Below are 27,392 nucleotides of genomic sequence, written 5' to 3'. Positions count from 1 at the left end.
TAGGTACCAAGTGTGGGTGTCTGATCCCGTGTGGTCTGCAAGGGGACAGCCCTGTGTCCCCAGAGTGGCAAAGGGGTCCCACAGCACTGCTTCCTCCTCAGTTATCACTGACATGTCCACTGGCAGAGCTGTTTCTCTACCTTTTCTCTACCTTTTCTCCTTCAGACCTGGGAGGAAAACCTCTCCAGGCAGTGTTCTGCCTGTTCTTCAATGCATTTTTGGCAGTGGTTGTGGCTGGTGGGAACCAGCAGTGTCCAGGCAGCCCCTGCTGCCCTCACCACCCAAACTCCATACAGGTGGTGCTGCTCTCTCCTTCCCTAAACTGAAAAAGAATTGTTTCTCTAACCTAGTGCTTATTTTGAAAGCTGGGATACAGAGGAAGGAGGGGTGGCCTTGGGAATTATCATTATAGCTGATGATGGCAGGAGGTACCATCACAGTGACATTCAAAGGCGGCCAGGAAAAAAAAAATTCCCAATGTCTTTGAAAGAGCTGAAGCTGCATGAGGAGTGGCAGAGGCCACTTGGTCTGTTCAGCCTGGAGAAGAGACTGAGCTCAGACCTCATCAGGCTCTGCAGCTTCTTTACAAGGGGACTACAGGGGCAGGTACCTTCCCTTCTCTCTGGTGACCAGTGACAGGAATTGAGGAAAAGGCGTGGAGCTGAGTCAGGGGAGGTTTGGGTTGGACACAAGGAAAAGGTTCTTAAAATGTTCTTCACCCAGAGAGTGGCTGGGCACAGGAACAGTATCCCCAGGGAGGTGGTCAGAGCCCCAAACCTGCCAGGGCTCAAGGAGCACAGGCTGAGATTCTTGGGGTGTCTGTGCAGGGCCAGGAATTGGAGTCAATGATCCTTGTGGGTCCCTTCCAACTCAGTGTATTCTGTGATCTGTGATTTTATTTTCTCTGTCTCTATGCTTGAGATAGAGACACCATGCCTGTAATTATAAATAGGCATGCTACTTCCAAGTACCTTAAAAGTTTTAAGTACTTGAAAAATTTTAAAACAAACTTGTGTGTAAGATCTTCAGATCAAACATTTCTTTGCCTGTTCTTAACCCTTGAATTCTTCATGCAAGGAAAACAGGCCTCTTTTATGGTGCAGAAATCTACTGGAGATCAAAACCTTTCTCTTAAAAAGATAATAACAGAAATAGCTGAAGCTTTATAGATTATGGGATAAGAGCAGACATTACCTCAGGTGCCAAGGGCATGTAAAATTTGGCATGGTAATCAGAAAGATGGTTAAATTCATTATTCTGATGTCAAACTGCTGTTCCAGTCACAACTTATAAAAAAGCAAAATCTTTTGAATTCATTAATGTGATGAAATTGTTCAAAGAAATGTTAACAGTCTTTGTGGAGGAATTAGAGCTGAATGATAATGACTGAAACTCTGCTATAAATACAACCATCCCAATATGTGTTATTTCTTTAATACATGCTGTGAAAATGTTTGGAAGATGCTGAAGATCCAGAGGAATACTAAGGATGGAAATTCTGTTCTGAATTTATTTTTTAAAATAGTAATAATAAAAAACACTATGAAAAAAAAAAAAAGGAAGGCAGACCTTGCAATTTCTTTTGCAGACCCTGTTGCCATTCCTTGGCTGGGATTTCCATTTCCATAGAGAGGACATGGGAAAAGACCAGTGCCAGTAGAAAAGAAAAAAAGTATTTTCATGTGTGATGTAGTTCAACACTGGAAGGAGTCTGTAAGCTTAATGGAATTCTTTTGTGGGTTTTTTTGTTTTGTGGATTTTTTTTTGTTTGTTTGTTTTTATTTGTTTGCTTTGGTAATCTAAGAAATTTCCAAAGGATCTGTAAACTGTTAAACCTATAGTTACAGAAAGCTTTTTAAGTGTTATTTTCATCATACTTCCCATGAAATACACTCTTCAGCTAAATTAATTTTGGGGTTTTTTAAACTAAGAGTTCCTGTTTACAATTACTCATGTTAGCCATTACATACAGGTGAAAAAAACCTGAAGCTTTAAGTACATTGTATTAGAAATGCATGATAATTATCTCAGCCTTACCCATGGCAGAAACATGTAAGAGTGAGACCTTGTTGTCTATTATTTTACATCTACTTAACTTTATCAGAAGGTTTGAACAATATTACAGCTTTTGGGATGCTAATTTATTTTGTTTAAAATATTTGATAATTATCTTGGTTCTTTGCTTGCAAAGCTACTGGTTCTGTTCTGGCATTTGCAAACTTTTTTCATGCTCTCTTTTTTCTTAGTCTTTTAACAACTTGATTTATGATCTGAATATTTTGCCTGGTCAAATGGTGTTACCTACCAAATTTGGTGAATATGGCATATTAATATTGAGTTGTTTGGGTTTATACAGCCAAGTTAGAACAGAAATATTTTTGTTCCTGCTTACCACATGAAGGAAAAAATGCACATTGTTCCCAGATGTCTGCACATCCTTCTTGTGCTCCAAGGCTACACCTTAGAGACCCCTCCCTACCTTGGTGGTGAAGGGATTGGTTTCAGTGTTTGGGAGGCTTGAAGGGATCACCTTGAAGAACTTCCACAGAGTCTCCTACTGGGTTTGTTGGGAATTGTGTGGGTTTAGAGGGGGTTAAACAGACTGTGATGACATGCACTGTCCCAGAGGCACTCTCAGTGAATTCCCTGTCTCTCTGCTCTCTCTTGTATCATGAAAGACACTTGTTTAGTCTCAGCAAGACTGGATGAAGTCTATTTTAAGTCATTATGCTCAGAAATAACTTCTCTCTTTCTTACCCGAGCTCACTCAGTCTCTTTGGTTCTTATCTCTGATAAAATCTTGCTCCCATTAAAAGTCCAGGAGAGTATTGTCATTCATTTAAATGAACTCAGGATGTCCTGTCTTCTTTTCTCCCCCAGTGGAAGTGTGTGTTTAATGTTTTCATACCTGTGTGAGATTTTCTTTTCTGTATCATTTTCTGAAGGGCATTCAAACACCTTCATTCTATTCATCTGAACAAGTAAGGCTATGAATACTCTTATCCATTTAATGAAGTGCTGCTCTTTGAAATCAGAGAGGAGAGTGCTATTTCCTATTTCTGGTTCAGGGTTGTTACCTGCTCCAGTTCCTTTAGGACAACAATTTGGGAAAGCAGGAATGTCAAAGCTGCTGCTATGCACTGGTGAGCTTTCAATGTCATCAACAAGGAGCTTCTGGTCTGATTTTGGGAGCAGTGGCCAAATCCCATGTGCTGACAAACCAGAGCTTGTAAAGGTGAAAGGCTCCATGCCCTGGGAAAAGGTGGTTGCTTGTTCCATGGAAAACAGTCAGTGCCCAGTCCTATCCTCCTGAAGTCACAACTCCATTTCACTTTGACATTTTACAAAAATATTTTTTTCCTGCATTGCAAAACTGTGTCAGTGAGGAGCACTGCACTGACATAAGGTGATGAATTGGGCTGATTTCTCAGAAGTGCAGTAATAAACTCTGCTCCCTGCTCAAGAGCTGAAACTAATGCCCAGCTTAGCTGCCAACTTCAGTGTCCTGTTTAATGAGTTTGGTGACTTCAGCCCTCCAAAGGTATCTTTTATTACATCAGAAGTCACCACAGCTGATAATAGCTGATAACTGCAATATTTGTTGATAACACCACAGGGATAAAAAATTAGCACTAAATGGGCACACAGATTGAAATTATTATTATTCACAACCGTTTTGAAATATCTTACAGGGAACAGAGATGCATAAGCTATGATAATAAAGGAAAGAATGGGGATTTCTTTTAAAAAGAGTGTCCTAAAAATAAATCTTTAACTAGAAGACACAATTCTTTAAGCTTATTAAGCCTATACAGGAAAGATCTATTACCAAAAAGGAGACTTTAAAGTACTTTTAATTGTCATTGCATAAGTATTTTAATCAACTTATATCTTTTGATATTAAATTCCTGGATGAAATCACTTACACAAACATTCTTTAACAACCTAGAAGTATTTATCATTATATGAAATCTCTATTCAAAATCTGAACTGCATAGGGAATTTTTTTTTGTTAACTTCTTGAGGTTTTTCTCTTGGAATAGGATAAAATGAAGTTTGAGGCAACCTTGTTGTCTAACTCACATTTTGTTGAATTGAAATAAATTTAATTCACTATTTTGTTGACTGCTATGAACCCCTGTAAAAATACATTTAAAAGACCTGCACTGCAGTCAGGGTGTGTGTTTGTCCAGCATGCAGGTAACACACACTCAGTTCCTGGATGCTTTCTGCTCCTCCACATTGGCTTTCAAGGCATGTGTATTATTATGTGTTAGTGTTGTCATGGTAATTGAACCTGCAGTTGTCAGGATGTGGAAATCACTTGTGTTAGGCTGGAACAGAGAATTCCAATTAAAGATAACCATGAGATCATACTGTTGGTTTAAGTTTGACATGGACAGAGGTTATTCAGAGAGGGATCTTTATTTCATTTGCTTAAGTGGTATCTAATACTTGTCAAGAGTTAGGATTGCTCCACATTCTCTCTTCATGTGTTGGAATAACTCCTTGAGGCTACTGATGCAGATTTTTATGATGTATGGGTATTTTTCACCTGATGCTGTAATCCTTTATGAGGAGGTTAATTCTCATTCCATGAGTTCAAAGGCACATGCAATGGAGTTTCATGTTTGGTTGATGGAGCTGAAAGTTCAGAAGGGAAAGAGGAAGGTTTAGGAAGAGAGCTAAACAAGTGCTGCTACCCCTTGGAGTAAAAATGGGACAGGGGCATAACTGAGTCTCTTTGGCTTAGACAGTGTTCTGGCTTTATAAAATTTTGAGAAAAAGTTCATTTAAGTCTTGACATATTTAATAGGTTTCACAGGATTTGATGAAATTATATTTTCAGCTACTTTTGTGGTTTATGATTACCATAAAATAAAATAATAAGTGGAAAAGACTCTGGGAAAAAATTCAAGAAATTGTCTTAAATACAGAATGTGTTATAACTAAACCATTCCTGGCAGACATTTTTCTAACCAGTTTCCAAAGCTATGCAGGATTTTTTTATTTTCCTTGCACATTTGTCTTTACCTCTGCAAAGTTTTTTTAATGTTTAACTCAAAGCTCTACTTTTAGAATAGAAGTGCATATTTGTGTTATATAATGTTTTTCTGAAGTCTTTTTTAGAATAAGGTCTAATATTTCAGTCTTGCAGATTGTTTTCTAGACTGCTGCTCTTTCTAATTAACTGCATCTTTTAATCTGTGGGCATTGTCCACAACTAAACAGTAATCCATCAAAAGCAAGTAAAGCAAAAAGATCATTTCATATGGCATTCAATGCCTGCTTTATTCTGGCTATGAGGCTTCCAGTATGATACCTGCTTTTATTGGCAATAGCTTTGTGGATACAGGTTTAGCTTCTGATCCAGATCCTTTAGAGCAGAACTGTTGTGCTGTTTCCAGCTTACATTTCTGCAGTTCATTATTTCTGAGAGTAAGAATAATGCAGCTACCCTTGAGTCAAACTTCATCTTTTGCAAACCACTTCTATTGAGATTTTTTGGACTCTAATTGTGTCTCTCAGTGTGCCTGAAGGTGTTCCCAGCCTAGACTCATCTTCAAATGCTGCCAGGCACGTGGTGGGATTTCTGGGATTGTCCTGGGCAGTGCCAGGAATGGGACTCCATGATCCTTGTAGGTCCCTTCCAACTCAGTCATTCTGTGATTCCATGGAGGCTTATGGAGCAGTCCCTCTTCTGCCATCAGGATTAAAGATGAAAATACAGAATGGTGCTGGATTCAGTGCTGGCCAAGAATTCCATTAGCTGCCTTTTCCTTGTAGACACTCATAGCTATAGCACAACCTTTTTTTCTATGCTATTTACCCTGTAGTATCACTGTTTACTTGATGTTTCTTGGTTTTATCAGGATAAAGTCCTGTGCAAAGACGCTGAAAGTATTTTTAAAATCATGAAATGTGCCATCAATTATTTCTCAAGGCTTGTTACCTTGTTGTGCCTTGTTTTTGACAAATCCATGCTTGCTCATTTCCTGGTTTCCTTTTAGGTGACTTACAAACTGAAATAGGAAAGAAAATTAAAATAACTAGGCTATCTTCTTACCTCCCCCTTCTACAGCTGGCATAATTTTTGCTCCTGTGAGGGCTTTTGTACTCATCTCCATCCATCATGTCCTTTCTAAAATAATTCTGATAACTTTCAAGCAGTTACAGCTCTGATATTCATCCACTCTTCCAAGACTTTGGACAAATGTAATATGGCATAGGTAACTTTGAATTGTTTGACTTACATCTTTTTGTAATACTTTCCCTATTCTGTCCTGGCACTGTGAAAGCTGCTTTAAAATACATCAATTCTGGTTATTGCAGGGGCTTGCTATTTGACAATTATCAAATATTAAGCCATTCTTTGTATCAACCATGCTTTGTAGTCTCAAAAAAAAAAAAAAAAAATTACTGCTACTGTCTCCTTATGCCAGTTACTGGATCTTCTACCCAGAAAGAGGTGTACAGCAGTATCTAAACTTGTAATATAGAAATAGTCTTTTAACATAAAGAGTAAGTGTACTCAAGTCTGTCTGTGTCTTAGTGGCAGTTAGTGCTTGCCTAATGATTTCCTTTGAAAATGACACATATCTATGTGGGTTTTTTGATATGTTGCCTTGCTCCTGCCTTTTAATTTGGAGTACTCAAATTATGTTGATGCTATCACAAAATGTGTTTTCTGCCTGGTCTGTATTTTTTTTCAACTAGCTCTTAATATTCAGTTTGTCTTTCTCGGTGCCACTGAGCACAGAGGCAATACTTTCAGAGTGTTATCTACAATGATTACAAGAGCTTTTTCCTCTGTAACTACTCAGTACAGCCCCTCACAGAGGATATAAAGTTGGGATTAATTGCTAATCATTTAGTAATCATCAGTAGATCTCTGGAATAATGGAAAGATATCATTACCACTAGGGATTCATCAATGATCTCATGTATCTGAGCTGCTTGGGGGTGTGTGTGCTCTGTCACTGATTCTGGTTTTTGTGCTGGCAGCCAAAACTTAACACACACTGCTGCTGTTTTGCTTGTCTTCATCTTGCCTCTGCTTCCAGAGAGTGTTTACAACTATTTCATATTTCTCTGTGGTAATGGATGTTCATTTTCAGTAGGACTCAGTAATTCTGTGGAGGGATAGAATGTAAGAAAATAGTGCAGAAGGCAGTCTCACACCTGAGGAGCTGCAGCTGTACTAATAACCAAAGATTAGGAACAGCCCTGCCCTTAATAGTCCACAACTAGTCCAAAAAGTGCCACAACAGAGTGGGTGAGCTGGGTGAGGAGGGAGTTGGGGTTTGTTGGTTGCTTTGTGAAGAAGAAGGGGTCAGTGCTGTGAGGAGCTGCACATAAGAAATCACTGAGAAGGTATAGAACTTTTGCAATAAGATGATAACATAATTCAACAATCCATTGGCTTCTGCAGCAAAGTTGTGGCTCAGAAGTTCCTCCCCTGCACCCAGTTCACCAACCTCCCATGTGTCCTGTCTGGCTGTTTCTGAATCTTAGCTCACTAAAATGTGCTCCTTTTTAGCCTGAATTATTTAAGTGTCTTTGCATAAATACTGCTGTGCTGATAGGTGGATCTGTGGCAAAGGGCCATGACTCAGTGACTAGCTTTATTTGTGAAACTGCAGTATCACTGCAGTGCTAGAGCTAAAAGGAGAAATTCCTAAATATCTCTGAAAACCTGGCACACACCAGCTTCCTGGGGCTTGTGTAGCTGAAGCTTGAAACCAAATTCTAGACCACTGTCCCCTCCCATGGAGTGCTGCAGGTAGAGTGTGGGTGCCATTTACACCTGAGCTGCTGTTAGCAGGCTGAAAGGGGGGTTCTCAGCTGCTTTACCTCATGTTTTTGCTTTCAAATACAAGTATTTGCATGCTTCTGCAGTTTTGCCCAATTTAGCAAATTTAATTTTAACAGCTTATGGGAAATTCCTACAGAGTCAAGATGTATCTGGAGCCATAGTTCCATGCATAAAAGTTGTCTGGGTAGTTGAGTTTCTACCTGTACAAAGAACTGGAGGGAATGTTGATCCTGACAGAGATCAGAGAATATTTTGCTGCCATGTATTTGGCTTCAGGGGAGTGAAGGTTTCACCCTCTGTATCTCTTGCTGATCAGCAAAGTCCAATGCTGATGCTGAAGGGTCTCCATCCCCTAGGGAGTAGGGCAAAAAATTCAAGTCATTGACTTATAAGGGTACCTAAATATATTATGAGCATTTTAAGTGCTGTTTTGCACTCTGTATAAAATTGTGTGAGATCTCAGTGAAAGAGAAATATGTCAAGACTTTCAAACTCTGTGAGGTGTTGTTCCTATACAGCTCAGATGTCCAAGTTTCCCATAATTAGCAAGGTTTTGTATAAAAGGATAGCAACCCAAAGGTTCCTAGCTATTCCTGTAATTTGGTTATAAGTGTAATGCCTGTGATGTTGTGTGTAATCCTGTGTGCAGCTACAGCTCTGGGAAGTTCTATATTAAACTCAGTGCTGTGGTTACTCGTGAATGAAATCACTGGAAGAGTCTTGGACGAAAAAGTACATGGAAGGATTTAAGGCAGAACATGGCAAAAGCAAAGGCTGCAATTATCTGCAGCTGAAAACAAGTAGCTTTTAATATGTCCATTCACCTAAGAAGGGAGGGAGAATTACAGACCCACGTGCTCTTTCTCTCCCTTTTTCTATCATTTCTCTTCTTCTTTTTCCTTTATACAGTTTATCACCCATAATTTCAGGATGTGTTTTGTTTCTTTAAGCTGTTTTATCTATAGGCTTATGAGGTCAGTCATGTGTGAATTCTTTTGTTAGTCACCTCACCTTTTGCCTTGATGATAGAAAATTGATCAGGCCTAAAGTACAAGTTCAATAGACAACCCCCTTGGTCCTTTGTCTAGGAGAATAGCTACCATTGAAGGCCATGAGCAGGTTGCTATTAATATGACAGCCTGCTCTATCTCCCACTGTAATTTATAATGAAATACCTAATCTCCATTATTTTGATCCAAGCAGGCGATCCCATGAAAAAGTCTTTTCATCCAGTTCCCAATGGCAGTTACATGAGAAATGGCAAACCAATAATTTTTGTCAAGTTTTTTAAGCCAACAGAAATGCTTTTCCACTGCTACAGTTTCAAAAGGCACAGATAAAGCTCATTCACTGAGATGAATGAAAAAGCCATCTGGGGTTTTTCTTTTTGACTTCCTTTCCTTTTCTCCATCCTTGTAATCAAATTTGAGCAAAATCAAATGGGGCTTTCTATGAAAGTACCTTTTGTTGATCTGAACGAGCTGGTAATTTACAAAATACCCTTCCTTTGTGAGGAAGGCTAAAGAAAAAAAGAATCAGTAGCTTTTAAAGCTGGGCCTTGGTGGGACTCTAAATGCAGTGAAAGCAGTCTGTGTTGAGAGATTGAAATGCATTTCAAAGCCAGGCCTGAGTCAGGGTACAGGGAAGAAAAAACCTATGTGCATTTTATAAGAAGAAAAACCTGAATGGGAAGGGGAAAAGAGAGAGAGAGGAAAAAATCTGGATAATACATTAATCATTATTTTGGAAATTGTCTTCCTTACTGACACATACTGCGTAACTAGTGATTGAGAACTTGGATTTTTGTTCTATTATAGGCATCTCAACATTTGTCTGTGCTGCTTTAAAGTTTGAGAGGCAAGGATCCTTGAACACTGCTGGACTATGTTTTAAATGTGTATATATATTTTTTCAACTTTGCTTTTTGTGGTTCTTTTTCCTTTTTTTTTTTTTAACCTTGCCTGTGAAGTATTATGAGGAAAAATACTTGCAGGAAAGCTGAATTTATTCTTTTTGGCATGCTAATGTTTATTTTTATTGTATTTCTGCTTACCAGATTTCCTAGGGGTAATTATTTCCCACTGACTGAGACCACAGGACAGTGTGACCACCTAACAAATAGTAAGTTTATGCCTTGTTTTTATAATTTGTATTTTATGATTAATATGAAAAAGCTGAGAATGATTAATTGCAAATTCAGTATTTTAAGAATGCTATACAGCTGTATAAATCTATGAATGAGAAATATTGATGTGGTTTAATGCTTATCATCTCTGTTACTTACTATACCTGTTTAGTGAGATAGAGATAAGTGCATTGTCCTGTGCTGAAGATAAAATAGCTTGAGAAATAAAAATTAATTAACATGTTGTAGGCAATGATATGAGCAAGCCTAGCCCATTTTTAATCTTTTCTTATTTACAGGCTTGCTTAGAAGGCAAAATGTTTCTCCCTTTCCAATTCTGTTTTGATTCAGGATATTAATGAATTTAAAAACAGCTTTCTGGCTGCACAATATAAAATATGACCGGCAGTTTACAGAAATGTTGGCACTCATAGTAGAAACTCTGAGGTTAATTTTTATTTTTAAGAAAACTTCTTATGTTATTTTTACCTTGACATGTGCTGTATTATAATAGGAAGAGAGAGGTATGAATGTTACTGATTTAAATCTGATTATTGTTGCTAATGAAGCACTGGTAAGACCACGGGGGCTTTTTGATTCTTCTTTGAAAGGCAAAGCTTGTAAATAATGTAGAACTCTGAAATTTCTGTTATAAGCTCTTTGTTTTAAATGAAATGACATATTTTGGGTTTCTTAGGCATATGTGTGGACAATGTTGTGATATACACTTAAAAAGCAGAATATAGGAAAGCAGGCTGGGATAAGTCTTTTGCTTTTTAACGTTATCAAAATCCCAAGTTAACCTTATAAAGTTTGAGTGTGGTTTCCATTAATTAGATGCCAAATTATTTAGCAAATAGGTGACAAATTATTTTCTTCTACATACCTTGACATCTGATTGGAGTGGAAAATGTCAAAAAGCTACTTTTGTGGCTAAATTAATTTCCCACTTCTAGTTCTTACTGTCCTATTCACTTTCAATTTCCTTCAGGATTTGTTTTCTCACATGGTTTTGAGCCATTTGCTGCCTCCTAATGACTGACTTATAAAACAGCAAACATGGAAAATTTCCAAAAAACTTTTTCTGGAGCTGTCACTGCAGTATATTTTGTAATCATCTACCATTTTTTCATGTATTTATTATTGATGAAGAAATTTGTGAATTTTTAATGGTTCTGCTCTGGGATATTTTTAGCAGAACATCCAACTCTCCACCCTGAGAAATGCAGGATAAATAAATGCCTTAACAGGAAACAAAGACACAAGTGGTTGTTTTTGTTTTGTTTGGATCATGTCATTTAGATAATTTAAGAATCTCTGCTTTCCCAGGCTGGCATTCCATTATTGTGGGGCACTTCTCTTGGTTAAGTAATTGTCTCCTTCCCCCCCCCGTTTAAAAATCATAATTAATCTTTGTTTAGTTTTCTGTTCTTTCTCCTTTATACCCTCTTAAAGTTTAAGACATAGTCTTCAGCAAAGACTTTATCAAACCTTTTGGGGTTTAACTGATTATTTAACAAATGAAGCAATAACAAAGCAAGATAAGGTCTCTCATGGTCTTATCTGTGTATCAAGGCTCGTCTTCTTACTGTGTTCTTACCCCAGTGCAGCACCAGCCTGCTCAAGAGATTTTGTGACCTATCAAAATATAAGTGTTCAGAATTATATGGGATATGGAGAATATAGATTTTTTCTTGATGTAATCTTTTCCCTCTCATGAGCTCTGTAAGTCGTAAAAATGGCTTGAATTGGGATGAGAGGGCTGAATGGAGCTCTGACTTTGCCCCGTTATTTATGTGTATTTGTGGACACTCTCTAAACTTTTCCTTACATGGAGTTGCACTCAGTGACAGCACTGAATTTGTGCCTGAATGTTTGCAAACCTCTGCAAGGCTCTTACACATGGGCTGGATTTTACAGGAGAATCTTCAGCTGTGCCTGATTTTGATTTTGAGCTGCCAAGTTTTATATTTGAACTTTTCAAGCTCAAGCACATTTTACATTACAGTATGAGAAATTAGCATAATAAACTACTTGGAGTAATTTTTTATTAATAAATGTCTTCATCATTTTAATAATCTGTTGGGAAAGCTTTGTTGCAGAAAAGACTCATAGCAACAAACAAATGCTATTTTTTTTAGAGAATGTATATAAATGTATGCTCAATTGATATGCGTAATATCTTTTATAGTCTTTGATTTAAATCCTTGAGGGGAGTTTACAGTAATGACACAATAAAATGGGGGACTGAAGTTATTTAATGAGTTAACAAGTACTTCCTCTGTTAAAGAGCATAATCCAGTGCAGCATAAACTGAACAAGGAAATGTACACTGGGACAGGTTATCAGCACCATGGGTGAGCTGCTGTGTCTGTCAAAAACAATCAATAAATTTTACTGCCCATACCTAAGGTGATTAATCAGATGGTTTGGGTGTTTAGTCAGACTGAGTTGGATGGGGATTGGAAAAGATTTTCAATGAACTTTTCAGTGGCATTTTTTTTTATCATCTTAAACAGTGAGAGGTGGGAACAAAGGACAATAGTTCCTGGGTCTCATGTGCCCTATAAGGTTTTGCATTGCCTGCAAGAAACACTTTTCTTTCCAGATAATTTTTTGTCACTGAACATTAAAAGTGAACTCAGCCTTAGTGAATATACATAGCAGCTTATGAAAACTGTATTCTCATAAAGATTGTAAGAAAATGCAGATTTAGGCAGTGTCACATCTGAAGGGAGTCCCTTGAAGGAGAGATAAAGGGGAAAAAAGGCTACAGAAATATGTGGGGATTGGAATGAGTACTGAGTGTTAAAGAAGAGATAAGAAAAATTCTAGGAGTGGTGAATGTTGTTGAGGCAAGGAAAGGGCATTAACCCTTCCATGTCCCTATGCCCAGGTCTTCTCCTCAGGGTCCTGACCACCTTTAGATTGAATGTCCCAGGGCTGAGCGCTGCATTCAGAAGGAATTGATGTCTGTGTTCCCATTATCCTAAAAAGGGCAATTTTTTAAAGTTGATTTTTCTCACTGTTGTTACTACACAGTGTGGTGAACCTGAAAGGAATACAAGCTTCTCCTCTGAAAGGCTGCACTGAGATTTCCCCTCAGGCCCTGCTGAGCAAACCAGGCTCTGCCTGCAGTGCTGCTGGACAATCCTGGTTCCGTTTCTCTGCTGGCAATGCTCAGTGACCCAGCTGGGGAACTGTGGCTGTGCTGATCTCTGAAAAGCAAAGTAGCATGCACAGTGTTCCCTTTTGGTCCATGAGGTCCATCCCTAAATATTTCAGGATGCTCCCCAAATTCTGATGGTCATTTAGGGGTGGGACAGCAGGATCAATGCATTTAAGTACAGGTATAGATGCCATTGTGGTCACTTAGCACTGCTGTACTAATGGCATTTCCAGTACATTGGGAGTTTGGTGTAGTCAGGTCTGTAATGAATACAAGGTTGCAGGTCTTATAGAAGACCTGCAATACCTCAGAAAATTCTTTTTTATTTTGAGTACTCAGAAGGACGTTCCCTTTAGTCAGATCTGATTGTGGGTAGCAAGCATTTCATGTTATATGAAGGGTGATACAGAAAGAGGTGCTCTTGGAGAATATTTCTCTCTACAAAATAGTCCAATAAATTACTTTATGCAACCCATTGTAATCCAGCCAGGGACAAAAAATGTACAAGACTAGAGATAAAAAGTTTTCATCAGACTAGTCTTGAAAACTATCCTTTTATTTGCAAATTTCTTGTAGGATACATTGCCATCCTGTAGAGTAGTGAGGTTTGGATAACTGCTTTAAAATACTCTCTGCTAGTTTTATCCTTTAGTTTGAGTGGAGCAAAACCAGTGAGGGCAGAGCACTGGAAATTGTTGTAGACAGTAAGTGCAGTAATGTGGCCATTGCCCCCCAACAGTAGCCTGGTTTAATATTTCATCTTCCCTTCCCTGCCACCTGGGGGGAAAAAAGGTTTCAGTGCTATTCTTGTAGGTTTTTTTGCATAGGGAAGACATTTTTAAACTGACCATTTGCGATTTAGCTGTCATTTTTTATTCAAAGGTCATGAAGCCTGTTGCACAATGGGACTAGGGGTTGTAGTCTTTTTTGTTTGCCTGGTTAAGAAAGCAGACCCTGGAGACACACAGATGAGTATTTGTGGCTTCAGTTTCTTCAGGGGCTCTGTTTTTAAGGGCATACCAGCAGCAACATGAGACTGTTCTCTACTTACAGTTTGTCCTCAGACTTAGAAAGCTGGAAGATAAGAGCAGAACTATAGGAGAAAGGTGTCTTGTAACCATCCTCTGAAAAAACTTGATCTGAAATAGGGTTCAGATATAAAATTACTATTTGCTGCAAGGCTTTCACACTGCTAAACTGCTTTTCACCTCAGATCTCCACTGTGATCCCTTCTAACTGATTCAGGGAGTGAAGGATGTGCACTCATTTCATAATGCTGAGGCATGGCCATTTCAGGATCAAGTGCTTGTAGCCCTGAAAATGGTATTTCTGATTCTAACTGGAGAGCATCCCTTCCACCTGACTTAGAAACATAACTTTGTGCAAAATAGTTTTGTTGCAGCCAGTCTGTAAAAGGTGGGATATTTAGAATACAGGGTATTGTGTTTTGTTGGATATCATTCATTCTTCATTCTTCCAGTGAGTATCCTGCTCACAGGGATACCTCAGGCTCCAGACAGTCATTCCCTGTGCCATGATGTGCAGAAAAGCCACAATGGCAACTCTGCCCATCCCATCTTCTGAGCAGTCCCACTCAACCTGAATTATGAAAAAATATTTTCATATGCTTGCTCTTCCTGTTTGGAAAGAAAGTCATTTAAATCAATTCTCCTGAGTTGAGCTGTGGTTAATTCTGGTTGGTAATGAACTACATGCAGAAAGATTCCAAATGCTGCTGCTTTCTCACATCCATGTCACAAGGACAGTCTGTAGCAGATTGCAATACCTGTTTCTGGTAAAAATGGCAGGAGTTTTTTGTGGTGTAAATTACTTGTACTTGTTGTTCCTTGGCACTGTGTAATAGGAGCCAGGGGCTTTGGGAGGCAGCAGGGCAAGTCCTGCTGCAGTGGCAGCATCTTCCTGGAGCTCCAGTAGCCTCTTAATCCACCTCCTACACTGTGCATGAGACACTGGAGCCCCTCTGTTCGTACCAGAGTGCGCCTGGTGCTGAATTGCTGCCTTCATGCATGGGGTGGGACAGCTATGGCTGAGTTTCACTGATTCTACAGCAGTTTCAGCTAGTCAAAGAAAAGACATTTTTGAGCCTGGGACAAACACTATCTGTTGAAGTAAAGGACAAGCACAAACTGGTGGTGTGAAGTCCTTTCCCTGTTTCTGTGCCATAACCCTCATAACTTATTTTGAGATCATAACATGTCATGCTCATTTTGCATTTGATGTATATAACTGCATCTTTGATTCCTGTTTGCAATATTCTTTTTTTATATATTAGGGGTAGAATTTGATTGAAATCATCAAAGTTCTAGACCAGGGGTTTATAGGGATGTTGCCTGTTCCTTTTATTTCAAACTGAAGAATGTTATGATGTACCCAGAATACGTCTTTTAGGTTTTTTTATCTTTTTCTTTTTTTTATATCCCTTTTCTACACTGTCTTGTCTTTCTTTACCGCTGTGTAATTCTGAGAGTTTTCTAGGCCACTGACTGATGGCTTTGGTGTCTGTTTATATACTCAGTAACAGACCCAGTTCTTGACTGGAGATTCTAGGTGCTTCTGTGCCTTTTATCTGTGAAAGCAGAACAGTATTTTTATACTAGCCTTGTGTATGTGCATAGAAATAATTGTACCAGAATAATAATATCTGACTGACAACCTTACAAGCAAAGGTTCTATTTCAGTTTAGGGGATTGACAGGGTAGACTCATGGGCTAGAACAAATTAAAGACTTTTGTTTTGTTGTGGAAATGTGCTAATTATTAACACAGCACTATTTTCCTAACTTAACCTTGCAGATCTGTAAACTTAATCCTTTACTGCCAGTAAAATACTTCTGAATCTAGGGGTGGGGTGGGACAGCTGTGTGAAGAGCTTGGGAAATATTTGTCCACTTCTAGGATTGTATTTGTCCATTTCTGGGATGTTTGTTTGCTGTGTGAAGTGATCATTGTTGCCCATTCTGTGGCTCACAAGATGTGTGATAGGAATTGTCATCGTTCTTTGTTTCAAAAGTAAAAAGTAATGGACTAGGAATATTAGCCTAAGTTCCATCATGATTGCACTGTTGATAGACCTGACACTGTGTGCTGGTGCCTCCTGAGTCAGAAACCTGGAGGTGGGTGAATTTCATCGATTTATGCGTTCAGAAAGCACAAACCCTGTCCTTGTGCAAAAAATGCCCAGTTACAGTTCAAGGAAGCAAATCCTTGCAAGAGCTCTGCCTGTTCCACCAGCCCTTGTGCTCTAATGCCTCCTATTTCCTCTGCTTGAGCATCTCTGAGGCTTTTCTCGTGGAAGCTTTGCAGTGCAGCCTCTCTGGTGTCCCTCAGGCCAGGTAGGTGTGAATTTTCTGGTGCTTGCTGCTTTCAGTGCAAGTCTGTTAGAAGCAGTAAAGGTGAGGGCAGCCAAGGGAAATTTGGAAGCTATTTTGTAGAGCAGGTATGCAGATAACTGACAAAATAACGCCTGGGAAGTGTTGTGGTGTTTGAAGCAGGGAGAAATTAAAATAAGCTACAGAAACTGTAATCTGGATATTTTTTCCCCTGTTAAATGTACATGGCGAGGGGCTGAGGCGTCATTTTGGTTTTGTATAAATTTCTTGAAGAATTTCAGCTTAAAAATGTTGCAACATAAAAGTTCTTCTGAGTGTTTTTTTCCAGTCAAGTATATTTGTCTCTGTTTATGGAAAAAGCAGAGCCTCCACATGCAAGAGAATGTATGGGGGGATTGGTAGCATACAAAAGCAGATATAGGAAATTGTTGAGTCAGTGTAAACCCTGAATGGATTTGCAGCAGAGAGCCAAGTTAAAATGAATTTGATTTAAACCAGAATGCACAACATCTTTTTTTGCTTGCTTTCAGGAATTTGCCGTGTAAATTCAGCCTATTACAGAAAAATGAAAGAGAGGAGTTTTAAAATGAAAAGTAGCTGTAATGCACAGATTGAATGTTTGGGTGGGAGTGAAAGTAGGAGTTACTGGGTTGGAACAGATTCCTTAAGATCTGTCACATCATACCATTAAAATAAAGAGCTAGACATAGTAATTTTAAAGGGATATTGTGTAAAAGTTGGGAGATATTAATGCAGTAAAATACATTGATGGATTCCCAACTTACGGTCTGTTATGTGTATTATAGTGACACAGTCACCGGAGATAGCAAATGCTTGCTGTGGGTGCTGCATTGCTTGTGAAAGGAAGGATTACAGTGTGTTAGCAAACACTGATTCCAGCAGCTCCCTCTGGGTGTGCTTGCAATTTCATGAGGTTATTCCTCTAATGGTTTTGATCAAATTTGAAATATAATCAAAGAACTTCATAAAAGTCCTGTATTCCTTCTTAGCAGCTGCAGTCCTCATGTGAGAAGGCCAAAAGAGGCAGAAATTGTTTCAATTTCTTTTGTTCTGCCTCAGAAATTTTGATGGCCATGGGCAAGTCACTTTTATCTGTCCTCTGCTGATATCTGGTCTCATACTGGTAGCATTTTGATGATGAATAAATAAATCCACAAATATTTAAAACCTATGGATAATAGTGTTGTTTAAATAATCAAGATTTTAGCTACAGAAGAATAGGAACTGAACAGTACTTTTCCACAGCCAGGCACTTTATTCTGAATATGTTTGTTCCTACCTGGTTCCCCACCCTGTCTCACCTGGGCACCTCACTGCCCTGCTGTGCCCCACCTTCCCATTTTATTGTGAGGTCCTTGGATGTGGAAACCAGGGGATTTTCCTTAATGTATCACAAAACATCTGAGGAGAGGGGTGAATTCAACTCAGTCTCCCAGCACTAAATTCTGATCCAGTCTTCTTCTCTCTTCCATGGAGAGCCCATCTCGGGCTCCCTGGGAGTTATTGGAAAGCCTTTGCTGCTGTCCCATTGCTGCATGTCACAAAACCACAAAGAACTGGGAAGAAACACGAGCCTGGATTTTCTGCAGTGCAGAATTGCACCTGGTGTATCATTAAGGTGGTGCAATATGCATCTAAAATGATATATAAAATACCTGAATTTTAAAGCAATATTTACTGCTTGTTCTTCCATTTCTTCAATGTTTTACAAATTGTATCAAGGAAAAAAACCACTTTTAAAATTTCTTTTTTAAGGAAAGAAGAAGAGAGACATTTTTTAAATGAATGTGAAGGTTATGATACATATTTAACAAAGCCTGGGAACTTGGAAGTGTAGACAGCCATTGTCTTGTCTTAACCCAACCCTGTGAGTAAAGGATACAGTGTCAGATGTGACTTTGAATTTTCCTGGCTTCTGTCACTTCACATCACAACCTCAGCATTAGTAATATACATTTTTTTTGTTGAGGAACAAAAGCAAAAAATGTATTTTGACTAGTAAAATTAAGAAGATGACATGTAAATCATAGAAGTTCACTGTGCAACAGTAGTGTGTGTCATTTTTTTAAATGCAAGTGTAATTCTGAGTACATGGTAACTACTATCTATAGCTACAGAAATATCACCACCTCCTGCCTTTTGGCAAGAAACTGTATTTTAAGTTTTATATATAGATTACACAGTGACAGAGAGGATAAAAACTTTTAGCTGAGCATTATACTTTAGTACAGAGCAGGAACTAAATATAGTCTGTGTCATCACAGCAAGGCTGTTTTGTGGCAAAAACACAAAAAACAAACCAGCAGAGATGTCCATTATTGCTGTTACACAGTCATTAGAGACAGATGAAATTGGCCATAGAAGCAGATGATTACAGGAGATGCTATCATGAGTGATAACAATGGAACCTGAGCAATGGCATTTCAGCCACTGGCACCTGTTCTGTTAAATCCCAAATTCTTCTCATTGACCTGCTTTGAACAGAGCTTGCACATTTCAGACTGGGGGAGCAATGCACCCTTTCATGAGCCAAAGGAGCACTTTTGGCTGCTTTTTCCTTGAGTGCTGCAGCTCTCCAGGCCTGTGGGCAAGACTCCTGTGCTTCCCCCTAAGGAAGCAGGAGTTGAACCCATTTGCAAAGCAAGGAGAGAGCAGAAGAAACCTGATAGCTCAGGATGGTTGCCCCATTCTCCAGCTCTGAGCTGGCCCCTGTCCATTCTGTCTTCTCTCTCTCCCTCTCTCCTCTTCAGTATCAAGGATTGAAACTCCAGTCTTCGTCCTGACCAACTGTGGGAAAAATTATATTGTTCCATGGGCTGGGTGAAGGTGGGTAATTGGGAAAGGGCAAAGCTGGCCTGTTTCTGGGCCAGGAAAATGAGCAGACATTAATGCATATGAAATTCACAATGGGTTTCTGAACTCCAAGCCCCAAGTAGTCTGCAAGTAAAGGTCTGTAAGGAGCTTGTGCAAAGCTCTGTTGAATCGGGACAATTGGGTAGTGTCAAAGATGTGATTTTCTTATACAAGCAGAGCTGCTTGGCAAAAGCAAGAATAAACCATTATAAGCCTGCATTTTTGTTTTAATTGAGTTTTTATTTAATTTGTGGGCTCGTTGAGCTATGATATAGAACAACTGCATCAAGTGCTGGGAGTCAGTTCTGAGCTGTCCTGTTCCTGTTGCATTCAGCAAGGGAGTGAGCTCTCATTTGAGGTTTCAGGGCATGATCTGCCCCTCCCATACCAGGCCTTTCCCCCTTCCATGAGAACATTTTCCATTTGCTGAATTATGATAAATTTGCAAAATAGGGCAATTTAAATTTAAATGGGTGGTACTGCCAGCTAGCACATTACCAGGTGATTCTAGACCCTTCATCTGGGATAGGTAAGTGTAAAACTCCTCTTATAAATGATGACTACTTCTACAAAATCTGGGCAGGGCTCTGTTGGGGGAAATTCAGCCTTAAAAGGAGCATTATCGCCTCTAGCACCATCTTGTGTTTTCCCTTAAAATGAAAGGGGAAGAGGGTTTCTTGAGCTCCATCACAAAGTACAGAGACTGAGCTGTAGGTGTGCTAGTCACTCTGAACATGCCACTGACAAGCAGGGAGGTTTAACCACAGAGTTCTTTAGGCAGGAACCTAATTAGGCCTGCTGAAGAATAAGCAAAGTTCTGCCCTGATTTGGTTTGTAAGAAATAAGGGATGATTTGCCAAGCTTGGGGAAAACATGCTGGCAATTCTTCTGTGGGTTTTAGTTGTATGGCTTTTAAATTTATAAATTAATATAAACCCTCTCAGAGATTTGATTCTTTTGTGCATCTGGACCATAGTACCTGCTTGTGGTGTGGTTTTCTTTGGGGTTTTATTGTTGTTTGCTTTTCTTCACTGAGACTCAAATTCACAACAATATGTGCCTGCTTAACTGTCATTTTCCTAAAAATATAATTAACTTTGGAGATCTGGCCCTAAGAGCCTCATCCTGTAGGAATCATGACACATCCTAGTCCTGATGCTGGAGCCAGTGGAGTCTCACTTCATGTGTGGAGCAGAATAAGGTCACACACAATGTAGGTTCTCTGTCCTGTGTGTGAGATCAGGAATCACCATGGTTACTTATCCGCTGTTTTCTGTGCGCTCTCTCGTGCTCGTTCTCTCTCTCTCTATTTATTTATTTATTTACTTACATTTTTTGTGTTATGTGGAAGGCAGATCCTAAACCTACAGTGTAAAACCATTTTCTTTATGAAACAGTGGCATTTTGAATGTTCATTGCTTTGCAGCAGTGATGTGTCCAGAAGAGTCAGGAAGCAGCCGGGTGCTGGAGCTGCTGCTGATCACCCAGAGCGTGGCTCTTGACCTCAACATTCCTGCCTGTAACATGAGAATTGTTTGCTTTATTAATATAAAATAGTTATTGTTTGCATCACCATTTCCATCTTATTATGGGATTGTACATTTCCAACAACAGTGGCAGCCTGTTATCTGGATGTTAAGTTTTGCATAACTTAAATGAGGAGTTTCTGTTTAGTACTGAGGGTAAAGATTTTCAGGACTGGTTACTTGGTGGTCCCATTTATGATGTAGCTCTCACTTAGCAATTCAGTGCTTTAGTGCCTGCTGAATAATAAAATATTACCAGTGCAATCCAACTCCACAAGTATATTTTATATATAATTTTAAGACAAAACATTAAAGAATCATGCCTAAGATTTTTTTTTCAAGTAAAATAAATATTGTTGTGCATCAAGTATGCCCTCCTGCTTCTTGATCATATCACAGTGGCAATAAGGGGAGGGCAAACAGCCATGTGAACTTGTCATTATGTAAAGTGGATTTCTCAGCAATCAAGTTACTGGTAGATAAAGTTCTGTAGAAATATTTTAATTTCTAATTTCTCTTTAAGCACCACAGCACTCATGTGAATCTGTGGAAAGTTAGGCACCAAATTAAGAGTTTAACTGCCTTTATGTGTATGGAAAATGGAGCTGTTTCAAGTATTTCTGAGAGTGTAGGTGATAAATGTTGTGGGTTTTTTGGTGGCATCTGAAATTACTTTGGTGATATGTGATTGTTTTTAACAACCTGTGGGAATGTGGGTGACCTTGATTTCCTTGCTATAGCCTTGAGGGACAGACTGATACTGTGGTGTGTTTGGAGAATTATTCCTCCCTGCATGCAAACAAATATAGTACTGCTACTATGCTGTTTTGGTCTTATCTTGCTTGCTGCACTTAAGCCATTGGGTTTATACTGCTGCATTTATAATGTAGGCTTACCAGTTAAAAAAAGAAAAAGAAAAAAAAAATCCAAAGAAAGCCAAGATATTGTAACAAGCTAAAAGGAAAGTTAATGGGAGGAAAATTGTTCAGCAGAAAAATATAAACATTTTGTTTCCCTGACGCTTTAGAGCAGATTTTGAGCAGTGTGTGTTTGGGAAAGAGGACAGTCATAGAAAATAGAAGGCAGGATTTTTAAAAAGGAAAGTAATGATGGAGAGCAACCAATAGGAATATGGACAGGTAAAGAATAATTAGAGATCATCTTTAAATAGCATAAGAGTGAGAATTTTTTGCCCTGTTCGTATCATTCTGTGTTGTGCCTTTTGCTGGGATTTTACACATTAAGATTGCCACGTATTGCTTAGTATTGTTAATACTCAAAATCCTGGCAAAAGGTTGATATTGTAATGGCTCTAAAGGACCCATTTCAATGTAAATCCTAAGGGTCTATCAATGTGCAGGGGATTTATGTGGGTGAGTCCCATTAATGGTAATGGGACTTATGTGCGTAAATCTCTTCTGCATTGATGGGAAAATAGACTCCTTAGTATGCAAAGTCTCATTTGAAATCAAAGAGCATTTGCATAAGATCCATCCATAGCATGGAACTCTGTGTGTTAAAAACAGTATGAAAAGAAGATAATACACCTTAACTACTTTAGTGGATAAATACTAGTGTAAAAAGAGTATTCTTGGTAATATGTATTTTATTTTTAAAATTGCAATAATATTTACACAATTATCTCCAACCACTAGAAACCAGAATAATTACATTTTTATTACTGTGGATGGCTGCTTTTTACACGAGTTCAGTTGGGGAAAATAATTATGTGCAGTTGCAGAAATTTTGCACTGAGCTCAAGTCCTAACTTCCTGCAGGAAACGTTTCATTTTGAACAACTTGGAGCGCAAGCAAGAACCGAGAGAGCTTTGCAGCCGCATTGGCAGAGCCTTTCTCTCACCAATACTGTCAGGTAACATTCGCTTTGACTCGAGGCACCAAACACGGCAGAGTTCCCGGTGCGCGCCGTTTGCTCCCGGGATTTCCTTGGGAAGCAGGGACTGCCCAGCCCGCGGCCGAGCGTGGCCACCAGGTGGCGCTGTTGGCAAATGTAACATTGACGGGGCCCGGATTTTGGGGAAAAGCTGAAACTTCGCCGTTTTCGTTCTCCCCCTGACTGCACCCGGTGTTTGCTTTGTTAAAGTGCTCCGTGCGTGATGCTTACCTCTGCGGGCTCCAGGGGACGTGGAGATGTTGCAACAAAGTGGTAGCGTAGCTTGGGAATATCTGCAATATTAATGAGCTGCTTTGGTCTTTGCTGTCTGGCATCCAGGCTGGCCGTGTTGTTTTAAAAACTAAGCATGAGCAGAAACAGTTTGAGAATTCTGATATTGCTGTGGTTTTGAAGTGGGTGAGGGAGAGAGTAACTTATTTATCTGATGCAGACAAAAAGTAGAATGGTCATTCTTTTCAATGGGAAGAGGAGCCTGGATGCAGGGAGCAGTTTAAGGAGGGAGTTTTGGTGTGGCTTGGCAAGGTTTCATCTGCCTGCAAGAGGAAAGGCTAAAATTTATGTCTTGTGTAGTACCTCACCTCAGGAATTGGTATCAACTCTTCCATAAGACTTGTCTCATACTCAGGGGCCCTCTAAGGAGAAATAGTAGAGCTGAATATATTTTAATATTAAGCATATCTGCTTAATATTAAGTTTAATAATAAGTTTATCAAATGATGAACTCATTTAATATTGATATGAAATTGTTGAATCTGATTTCCTTTATTTTTTATGCTAAAAATATTGACCTTGCCATTCTTACAACACTAGCCAGTGCATACTGAAGAATTAAGAATTGCTCCAGGAATGCAGCTTTAAATAATCTATAACAAGCATTACTGACTATAATAAACCTCTTCAAAAACTCCCTTTTATTTGTTGGACAGAACAAAAGTGGTTTATGGCTTATATCAGAACCATATTTATAGAGGGTGGTGTGTGAATGGCACAGGTGAAAGCAATTTGTCCAGTTTTTCAAGGAGTTGGTACTTCTGTGTGCATTGACTTCTTTCTTCTCCTGTGCAGCACAGAATATGAATTTATCCATCCTGATGATGGAGTTCCTAGAGGAACTCTAGGTGGTGGACCAAGTACTTATTTAGAATGATGACAGCTATTACGACATAAAGCCAGATTACCTTTATTTACTTTTTTTTAGTTTTATACTGAATAATATCTCACTACTTTTCTTAAAACCTTACTGGAAAGCCTGAATCCAATGACAACAAAGACCCTGGCTCATACCCCTGATATAGTCCTTGGCATAGTCTCATTAAAAATGAATTTCTATTCCTGGTAGTCCTCACAAGAAAACTTTGCTGTGCTTGTTTTTCTGAGCAGGTGATGTAAATGGGAGGTTTTAGGTGGAATGGGAAGCAGGATGTCTGATTGCAGCACCTTGCAGCATTTCAGCTGGATGGTGAGGAGAGGAAGTGTCAGAAATGCTGGTGCTGTAACCCAGAATCAATTATTGCAAACAGTCTATGGAGATGGCCAGATATTTATTTTGAAAACAAGAAAAAAAAAATAAAACCAACTTTATATAAATGCAGCTTTTAATTAAATTCTATATCTTCCTAGCTTCTAGACTTTTGAAAAATCGTGTAATTTTTTCTTCTTAAAATAGCGCAAACTGCTAGCAAATTTAGTATTCATTGTTCAAAGACTGTTAAAATCCACTTGAAATAATGTGCAAATCCCATCTTTGCGGTAATAGTAGTTTGTTAATTAGCAGAGCTACCCAAATACTGAGATTGTGGTTAAAATGGCTCTGAGTAGGAGGTGGTAATGATGCCTGCTTTACACCACATTATAGGCAGTGCTCATTAATTCTGGCAATGAGAAGAATCACAGATGTGTGCTTTTAAAAAAGGCAGTGGTGAGAAGAATCACCTTGAATTTAAGTGCTGAAGTCGGTAAATTGTGAATATTAAGAAATAAACTAAGCCTCAAAGTAGCTACCACATTTGGGTACTGGTTAGTGCAGACACTGAGAGTAACTGGAGAGTAACTTTGCTCATGGCAGTGAACACTGAGGTGCCCACCTTGGGTGGTTCCATGAACTGCAGAGGTATCATTTAGTAAAGAAAAAAATACTTTTGTTGTAGAAGAAATGACCATTCCATTTCTGCTGTTGTAAAAAAAAAATTCATGCACAGATATTTTCTGTCCTGAAGGGCTGTGAGGGGTTTTGTTGTTTGGGTTTTTCCTTTCCTTGGGGAGTTTGAGATGTGTGCTTTAAGAGAGCTTGTAGGAATGAGGCAGAAATGAACAGAGACTTCTTTAAAGCTGGATATCCCCTTCTGTTAATAAAAGAGAGATATTTTTATTCTTTGTTTCTTTTCAGAGCATGGTTACTTGATGAGATCCACCGGACCTGATCTTAGTCCTAAGTCAAATCTGTAGAGAAACACAAAAAGAATTCTTAATCTCTTCTCTCATGGCCTCAACATGATCATCTGTATGAAATTGGAGGACTTTTTTGGGGCTCAGTTTTTGGTGGTCTTCTGGTAGTTCAGGAGTTTGAGGAGCTTTGGTAGTTCTGGGAGCCTGAGTCTTAAGTTTCATGGCTGAGAATTGAATGGGATTCTCCACTGTTTTAGAAGATGTCAAATTTGTCTTACTGGATGACCGGTGAAGATATCATAGTCTAGAAAGAGACCAAATAATTTTGTGTGGATAACTGAAAGTAAGGCCTTTTTATGTCCTGGTGAATAGTCTAATTTTGGGATAATGGAAGGAGTGACTAGTGGTGTTGTATCCATCTTTTTTAAGATGGCTAAGTAATACTAAAATAATAAAGGATTTTTCATTTTATTTTTCAGATATTATCTGGCACTTGGGCACTTATTTGAACCTCAGGTTTTATGGATCTTCTTTTTTTTTTTCTTTTTTTTTTTTTCTCTGCTAAATGCCTAAGAGGTTTTGAATTGCTAAAAGATACAATTTCAATGCCTCTATGCAGATTAAGATGATTGAGAAAAAAATTGAAGTGCCAATGTAAGGAACAACTAAATAACTGCTATCTCATAAGAACAAGTTTACTATGTGAAAAGTAAGCAGCAGATTGAACAACTACTGCTTCTTCTTGGGGTTTAAATGGATAAGAGGAAGGATCATGACAAGTGGGAGTCCACTCCAGCTGTCATTTGCATGCCTCTGTCATTTCTGAATTTTGTTTCTGGATTGAAGTAACCATAATTGATTTTAATTTTGAAAGAAAATATCTCTATGCCTTTGATATTCCACAGGGAAAGATTTTGATTTAGAAAATTGTATTGCTATAGTTTCAGATGTTCCTGGTCACTGGAAGTATGGCAAGCAAACAGCTCACAGAACAAAGTCCCTAATTTTAATTAGCTGAAGGCTTCAGTGTCCCTGCTCAAGAGCAAGGCCTAAGGGTGCAGGATGCAGCTGTTTTAACCTGAACAGCTTTGCTTTGGTCGTGGGTCCCTTCAGCTGGCAGCACTTTCTCTAGGGCACCACAGTTAATTCTGTGCCCCTGAGTGTCTGTGCTGAGTGCACCTGGACAACCAGAGGGGTTGTGCAATGAGGTGATGCCAGTGCCCAGGTACTGCTGTGGGGCTGTGAGAGATCTGGGATGTTTTTATTTCCTTTTGTTCACAGGAATGTCCATCTTCTCTACAAGCATAACTCTAAACCAACAATAATTTGTGCAGTTATAGCTATGTCTGAAGTTCATCATGTTCCAAATGTATATTCCCAAGGATGACTAATGTGCTTTGAGGATTGTGCATAATGAGTGCTTGGCATTTTATGGATTTGATCCAGGGAAGGGGGTAAGATCCTTGTACCATTTTCTGAGCACCCTAATGTATCATCCAGTGACTCCAGCAGCCACATTCCTAGTGTGTTTTCTGCAGGATGCTCTGTGCTTGTGCTTAAAAAATGTCATTCCTCAGGACATTACCAGAAGACCAGGTGGAATGTAAATTATGAGTAGCCAGATATACATGGGGAGGCTTCAGTTCTGCTGGTGGGATGGACCACCTTCCTTTCAGGAAATGTGAGAACCCTGTGTGTTTCCAAGAATATTGTCCAATCCCTCATATCCAAGAATATTATCCAATCCCATTGGGGTGGGAGTAGGAAATGCCCATGGGGAGACTGGAATAAGATCTCATATAACTTAGGGGCACATGGTGAACTGGTGTAGTACTTGCATCTTGAAGCAAATAACAAGCAAATAAATTGAGCAGACCCTTCTGGTATTTGAACCTCAGGTTTTATGGATCTTCTTTTTTTTTTCTTTTTTTTTTTTCTGCTAAATGCCTAAGAGGTTTTGAATTAATCTCCTCAAAGCTTCATGTGAGTAATTTTTAAGTGGTGTTCAGTTTCTTTGTTGTGTTTCTGTAAGTTAGTGAGTTTGATTTATTTTAAGAAAGTGTTTGCAGTCATAATTAACGGAGATATTAAGCTTAGTGTTAATTACACAAATTGATGTGAATATCTGATTGAGTCCTGAGAGGGTTAGATTTTTCCCAGCTGTGAGAGATGACATTAAAAGATGGATAATTTGTAATTTAACTGCAGGAGTTAAAGGAATTTGCAATAAAAA

General features: G+C 38.9%; 1 protein-coding gene across 12 annotated transcripts in view; it reads left to right on the top strand.

Moving 5' to 3' along the window:
- The window catches only part of LOC129124232 (uncharacterized), a 261,789-nt gene that overhangs the window by 14,287 nt on the left and 220,110 nt on the right, over nt 1-27,392 (top strand). For 11 of the 12 annotated variants that reach the window (XR_013183683.1, XR_013183680.1, XR_013183677.1 and 8 more), the window contains exon 2: nt 9,873-9,937. Coding sequence is in view for 1 of the 12 variants with exons in the window: in XM_077184106.1 (XP_077040221.1) it covers nt 9,873-9,937 (65 nt within the window). In the remaining 11 variants the exon portion in view is untranslated. Of the gene's footprint in view, nt 1-9,388; nt 9,674-9,872; nt 9,938-22,637; nt 22,733-27,392 lie in introns of those variants that run through there. The other variant, XR_013183684.1, reaches the window with a different exon arrangement.

Source organism: Agelaius phoeniceus, chromosome 10 (genome assembly GCF_051311805.1).
Source record: "Agelaius phoeniceus isolate bAgePho1 chromosome 10, bAgePho1.hap1, whole genome shotgun sequence".
NCBI lineage: Eukaryota > Metazoa > Chordata > Aves > Passeriformes > Icteridae > Agelaius > Agelaius phoeniceus.
Note: the sequence above shows the minus strand (reverse complement) of the source record. Positions and strands in the feature narration are given on the sequence as shown.